General features: G+C 47.6%; 1 protein-coding gene across 1 annotated transcript; it reads right to left on the bottom strand.

The window, feature by feature from the left end:
- Positions 1-227: 227 nt before the first annotated feature.
- Positions 228-3,290, bottom strand: ART1 (ADP-ribosyltransferase 1; the record flags this gene model as incomplete). The annotated part of the gene is made up of 3 exons (XM_018575356.1): positions 228-241; positions 888-926; positions 2,546-3,290. Coding segments are annotated over 3 exons (798 nt in total), but the record flags the coding sequence as incomplete, so codon positions are not given.
- Between the last annotated feature and the right edge of the window lie 3,644 nt (positions 3,291-6,934).

Genomic DNA, 6,934 nt, shown 5'->3' with positions numbered 1-6,934 from the left:
CCCTCACTTCCTGTCTGGTAAAACATGTGCAAGAAAGGAAGTGAAGGTAAATCTCAACCCCAAAAAAACTTGCTGCCCTCATCCTCACCCTAACCCGTGGAACTTGGTCATCTCAGCAGCTTCCTGATGTCTCACCATGATTCCCAATTCAGCAACACGCTACTATCTGCTCTGAGCGAGGTTGCCCCGGCCATTATCTACCTCCCCGCTTCTATAAACATCTTCCCCTAGACATTGAAACCTGAAATTATTCATCAGAAGACTTAGGGTGTTGGGGTCATCCCTGACCTACCACATCTTACCTGTATCTAAAGACCCTAACCCCTCAAACCTACCCAACCCCCTTCCCCATTCCTATAAATCCCTCCACTTTGCACATTATGTCCCCTCTCCTCCAGGAGAAGACATTTGTTGTTGTGGAGAATCATTAGATTGGGACATGTAGACCTTCTTCTACTACCCCTGTTCATATGTCACTGCTGGTTACTATTCAGCTGATAACTCCCAGACTTCTCTAGGGATGCCCCCATCCTCTGGAATCCTCATCCCTGTCTTTACACTTTTTCTCCCAGTACTCAGAAATGTAAAATGTCCTGTCCTTGGCCTCTAGCCTCCTCCAGGCGGTGCTCTCTCCCTTGCCTATCATGATAAGTGCTTGCCTCTTGGATTGCAAACCCTTTCCTAGAAGCCCTCTTCTCCGCACGGGTCATTTTGTGTGTCATTTGTTGTAATAATGATAAAATCTATCAGGTGGGAAGTATGGTAGACCTCAAAATGTTATCAGATGTAAATTCTGGCCTGAACCTTATGGGAGGATATCCTGGTCAGTTGTATCGTCTGACATAAGGGGACAGGACAGAGTAGATCTCTCTGCTCAGGTTTCTTACCTGCGTTGAAGGGACACCATCTTGATTTACACTTCCTCTCTGAAAAAGAAACAATGTTACCCGGATACCGTGGCAGCAAAGACAATGTGATGTCATAACAGATCTTCTATATCATAGATGTCATATATCATAGATGTGATGTCATAGCAGACCTTCTATATCATAGATGTGATGTCATAGTAGATCTTCTATATCATAGATGTCATATATCATAGATGTGATGTCATAGCAGATCTTCTATATCATAGATTTCATATATCATAGATGTGATGTCATAGCAGACCTTCTATATCATAGATGTCATATATAATAGATGTGATGTCATAGCAGATCTTCTATATCATAGATGTCATATATCATAGATGTGATGTCATAGCAGATCTTCTATATCATAGATTTCATATATCATAGATGTGATGTCATAGCAGACCTTCTATATCATAGATGTCATATATCATAGATGTGATGTCATAGCAGACCTTCTATATCATAGATGTCATATATCATAGATGTGATGTCATTGCAGATCTTCTTGTTACATACAATACATATGAAGGACCTTCTCCTGTGTTCTAGATTTACAAGCTAATATCTAAAGCCAGCCTTGTATTATTTGAGGGAAGGCCTAGAACCCCTGTCAGTTCCCATTTGCTGCCTGTACCCATATTGGGGAGATTCATGCTCTCAATTGGTCCAGATGATCATTGTCATTGGAACAGGAGATGAGGAGAAATCCTCTATTGGGGGCCACATTATTGTGGTCTGCCATTTGCGAGGCGTTCTCCCCGCTTTGGCTGTCACTTCTTCCCAGCATATGCCTTCTGCCTGGCTGAGCTCTTCGGCAGCTGTACGGTCTGTACGGGGTATAGTGAATACTGAACCGAAGGGCTCCGGCAGCCAAAGAGAGCAGAAAGATCAGCCAAAGCTACGACTGGACCCTTCGGCAGCTGTGTGAATAGACCCCTATGTGTCAGGTGAATATTATGAATGGAGTTGTTACACAATACGCGGCCTGACGTAATAACAGCCACAAAGTATGGAAGCCCACGAGACCACAAAAGCCCCAAACAATTCAAACATCTGTAAACATCCTGGAGTTCTTCTTTAAGCCGTTTCCAAGTACAAATCCTACCGTGTGGAAGCTCTGGGCTATAAAGAGATAAAGAGGTGTGGACTTTAAAAAAGAACTCCGGTCAGAACTAGTTGGGCTATCCCAGCACTGCAAGGGTTATGTGCTCATTCCCTGTGCTCACTCCCTGCAGCCTCTCTCCTTCTCCAGCAGAGCCTCCTGGGTCCAAAGTTCAGGTGAGTTTACCTTTGTTATTTTAGCTCCCTAAACAAAATGAGCCCCCACCAAAACCTTGGACCCAGCAGGCTTTTAGACCAGTCCCTGCAGCCGGTCTCCCCCTCCAGCGATGGAATCTTCCTCGGCGTCCACACTTAAAATACATTGTATAGGATGTGCTGACTCACAGGATCGCTGCAGGGACTGAGCACAGGGAACAAGCATTTAACCCTTGCCGTGCAGGGATAGCCGCACTGCAGAGTTAAGAGTTCTTCATTAAATAAAACACAGATATGATTTAATATGGTGACACTAACCTCTGCCATGCACGGCAGCTACACGACGTCTCCAAGGATGAGAATATTGGGCTTACCTTTTGCCAGCTCACAGTTGTAAATGCTTGACTTCTCCAGAGACTTCAAAGTGACAACGTTCCTGTCTCCCTCCTTGGAGAAGTTGGTCACCTTAAATTTCTCGAAGGGTGGTATGAGTACCTCGTCCTCACCTGGAAAGAAGGAGAAGTTCTTGATGCTGACCCCATAACAGGTGTAGATGCTGAAGAAGGTGTCCTCGCCAAACTGAAGAGCATTCTGGTCATTCATGGAAGAAGAAGTAAACTGGCCAAAGCGGACGTTACTCTGACGTTCGGCCTTAAATCGGACTCCTCTTATTCCTCTGAAGACCTTATGACAAGCAGGAGTCTCTTCTACGTCCAACTCCTGCAGAGCTTTGGTCAGGTAATAGTGGAGGACCTTAAAGTGGAAGTTTCTCAGGTAATACTCCTTGGACCTTCCAGCCTGTCTCACAGCGTCATTGAAGAGCTTGTGAAGAGGCCCATTGATAGTGTACGCCAGCAATGCAATGGCATATTGGTCTTTGAAGCCCTTGGGTAAGGACGTTTGCCTCTTCTTCTCCTTCTCCCATTTAAAGGTTGCAGTGTCCCAGGCATGAGCAAACTCCGTATTTGTGGAATACTCAGTCTGGAAGAGCTGAGGAATTTCAGCCTCCATGATATCTCCACACCCCTTATACTGATCATCGAATGAAGAACGTGCCATGTCCAGAGAAGACTCTTTTGATGAAAAAACATCTCGTTTTGAGGTTTGTCTTCCGTCCACCTGACCAAAGTGTAGAAATACGGTGATTAATACCTGACACTGACGGCATGCAACAATATACAATGGGGGGAATGCATGAGACTGGAGCAGACAGTATTCTTATGGCAACCAATCAGCTTCTCTCTTCAGTTTGCTCAGTTAAGCTTTGAAAATGAAAGAGAGAAGCTGATTGGTTTCCATGGGCAGGGCCAGAATAGCCATAGGGCATACCGGGCACTTGCCCGGTGGACCGGGCCACACACAATCAGCCTGATTGTGTGCGGCCCTGCCCGCTATGCCCAATGCATAGCCTCAAGCACTAGCCTGCCCAACACTATGCATCAGCCTGCTCTGAGCCCTGGTCCAATGGACCAATGCTTGTCTGAGCAGGGCAGTGAGAGGGAGGGGTTCATCTGCGCCAGTGCCAAAGCTGGGGGGGCAGGGGGAGCATGTGCCCCGTGCGCCGCATCAGGAGGGGTGCCAGTGGCAAGGTGGAAACTCTGCAGGCACGGCCAAGGCCAGCTATGCACCTGAGGGTGCCGGGAAGGAGGGAGGGGTCTCAGAGCTGTGCCAGGCAGAGAGCAGCTGGGGAAACAGAGAACTGAACCGAAATGTGGGCAAGCTGCCAGCAGCCCTAACCCTGCACTCTATCCACCTGAGACCCTGCAGAGCCTTGGTGAGACCGCTCATATCCCTGCTGAGTCAGCACATAGCACGCAACCCTGGTGAGACGCATTTAGCCCTGCTGAGCCCGCACGCAGCATGTATCCCTGGTGAGACTGCACACAGAACTGGAGAGACCATACGTAGCCCAGGTGAGACCGCACACAGCCCTCCTGAGACTTTGCACAGTCCTCCTGAAACCCGCACAGCCCTCTTGAGACACTGGAGACATCAGGCCACCACCCCGATGCAACACAAAGTGTGTAGCTTCATATTATTCCGCATTGCTGTATAATGTATTGCTGGGATTTGTAGTCCTCTATAGCTGGTATTATTCTGTATTGCTGTATAATATATTGCTAGGATTTGTAGTCCTCTATAGCTGATGGTATTCTGCATTGCTGTATAATGTATTGCTGGGATTTGTAGTCCTCTATAGCTGGTATTATTCTGTATTGCTGTATAATATATTGCTAGGATTTGTAGTCCTCTATAGCTGATGGTATTCTGCATTGCTGTATAATGTATTGCTGGGATTTGTAGTGCTCTATAACAGGTGGTATTCTGCATTGCTGTGTAATGTATTGCTGGGATTTGTAGTGCTCTATAGCTGGTGGTATTCTGCATTGCTGTATAATGTATTGCTGGGATTTGTAGTGCTCTATAACTGGTGGTATTCTGCATTGCTGTATGATGTATTGCTGGGATTTGTAGTGCTCTATAGCTGGTGGTATTATTCTGCATTGCTGTATAATGAATTGCTGGGATTTGTAGTGCTCTATAGCTGGTGGTATTCTGTATTGCTGTATAGTGTATTGCTGGGATTTGTAGTCCTCTATAGTTGGTGGTATTCTGCATTGCCGTGTAATGTATTGCAGACGACGTTCCAGGGAGAAGAGGTAGTCAACCTCTCTCCCCAGTGGCAGATCAGCAGTCTGGGAGAGGAGGAAGCCGTCCTCCCGCCCCAACAGCAAGCCAGAACTGAGGATGTGGTTTCCCCAGCAGAAGTGCTGACACCAGGGCAGAGCACCACTGGCCTATGTCCCACACTGTTGTCTGTTCCAACCTTCATGGGAGAACAGGAAGCCGGCCTCTCTACCAGCACATGGCTTTAGTGTCCAGAAGATTCTGGCTTTATCTCTCTCCAGAGGCAGCATGTTTCTCAGAAAGGCACAGACGACATCTCTCCCCAGAGGCAGAACGTCCTGTGGTTGAAACTTATGGCCTTATGCTGCCCGAGAAATGCAGGTCCAGACCAATTGGGGGATGGGACCTAATTAGTCTACCTTTGGTGGGGAAGAAATGTCACGGAACCCACCGTGACCTGGGCTCCTGGAGGGGGTTGGTGGCCAGCCTCCTTCCCAGCGACTATGGACCTAGTATTATGGAGACCTCCCTTGTTTGGTTGAACCGGGTGTCCGGGGCCAATGGACGGCTGTTGCGGTGGAGCCTGGCCCTACAGACGTCCAATTTCACAAGCCAATACCGGCCTGGGAAACAGAATGCTGATATACTATCCTGCCAAACAGAACTGGAAGGGTGACTAACAGCATGGACATCCCCAAGTGGACCCGTAGAGGGTCTCACCGGGTCTGCCATCCTTTAACTTGGGGGAGCTATGTGACGACACGGTGATGAGTTTATAAGATAAATGTGTATTGGTGTTTGGTTATGTTTGAGTGTGTTATGCTGTGTGACCTGGTTATGGAAAGACTATCAGCCCCATCCCTCGTTATCTCCCATTGTTCTCTGAGGGAGCTCAGAACAATGACATTCTGGCCAGGCTGCTGCTATGGCTGTCTGGAGTTCGTTAGCAGGTGGACACCTGTGGTGTTGAGCAGACCGATGGTCTGGGAGGGGGAGGGGGGATGTGATGGGATTATATTCTGATCTCATCACTTGCTGTATAAAAGTTTGTGCAGTTGCTCAATAAACCAGAGTTTGTTTCACCTATACTGAGTCCCGACTAGTGACTGGGGAAACTGGGAGCTATAGATCAGCGGGTTCCAATATCTCCTCAGCAAGGAAGAAGACAGCGGCGGACATACTCCTCCTGAGTACGGGGGTCCGTCACAGTGCTCACCCCCAAAGGAGCCGCTGGAATAAATGGGTTTTCATCGCCTGTCTAGTCTGCCACAATAGCACTCACCTCCCTTCTGTGGTGACAGATAAAGCTGAGATCCAGAGTGAAGAACTTTATTGTAGAACTGGGAGAGAGGGTTAGGGTTCAGAACATCCAGGGTGGTGTGGGCTCCTTGTAGAACAAAGTTCTTGCTGCCATCACAGGCTCGGACCTTTCAGCCAGTTGTGGTGATTCTCAGATCACAGCAAAGGGTCACTTCTCAGGCTCCCCACACCTACTGAAGTTACTCTGTCATCCCCAGACTCAGTGTGCACACATGGCTCGGCCTTCTAGGCTTCAGGCCTAGCCAGATCAGTCCATAACAGCCTCCCCCCAGGCAGGACCCAGGGGAGAAAAAGCACCTCACATGGTCCGCCCCCAAATATTTATGTCCTCTTCCGGCATGCACCACTGGCCATGAGCCTTCTAGTGATTGGCTGGGGAGACACAGATATTCATAATAATCCCCTATTGGTTGGTCTGCTCTGTGGCAAGGACACACCCATCAGGTGTCAGATTCAAATGATAACAGATCAATATCAGAATGATTACAATGTGACAACTCTAGATTTATAGAGACACTCCAGCTTGACAGGGGCGCCGCACTGGTATTGGAGGAAATCAGGAAGGGTTAGTGCTGCAATATGGTCACCATTATGATGTGATCCTAATAGGTTGGACTTGATGGACTAATGTCTTTATTCAACCTCAAATACTATGTAACTATGTCCAAAACTGATACAATGCTTCGGCCTTTCACTGCCATCAGACCAGTAGGTGGATAAGTTAGGGCCCAAATAATTCCCATACTGGTTCAATGGATAAATACACACACACACACACACACACACACACACACACACACATAATTTATATAAAA

The sequence above is a fragment of the Nanorana parkeri genome, unplaced genomic scaffold, assembly GCF_000935625.1.
Source record: "Nanorana parkeri isolate BGI_ZX_2015 unplaced genomic scaffold, ASM93562v1 scaffold3824, whole genome shotgun sequence".
Taxonomy (NCBI): Eukaryota; Metazoa; Chordata; class Amphibia; order Anura; family Dicroglossidae; genus Nanorana; species Nanorana parkeri.
The sequence above is the reverse complement of the archived record's forward strand: the minus strand, read 5'-3'. Positions and strand labels throughout refer to the sequence as shown.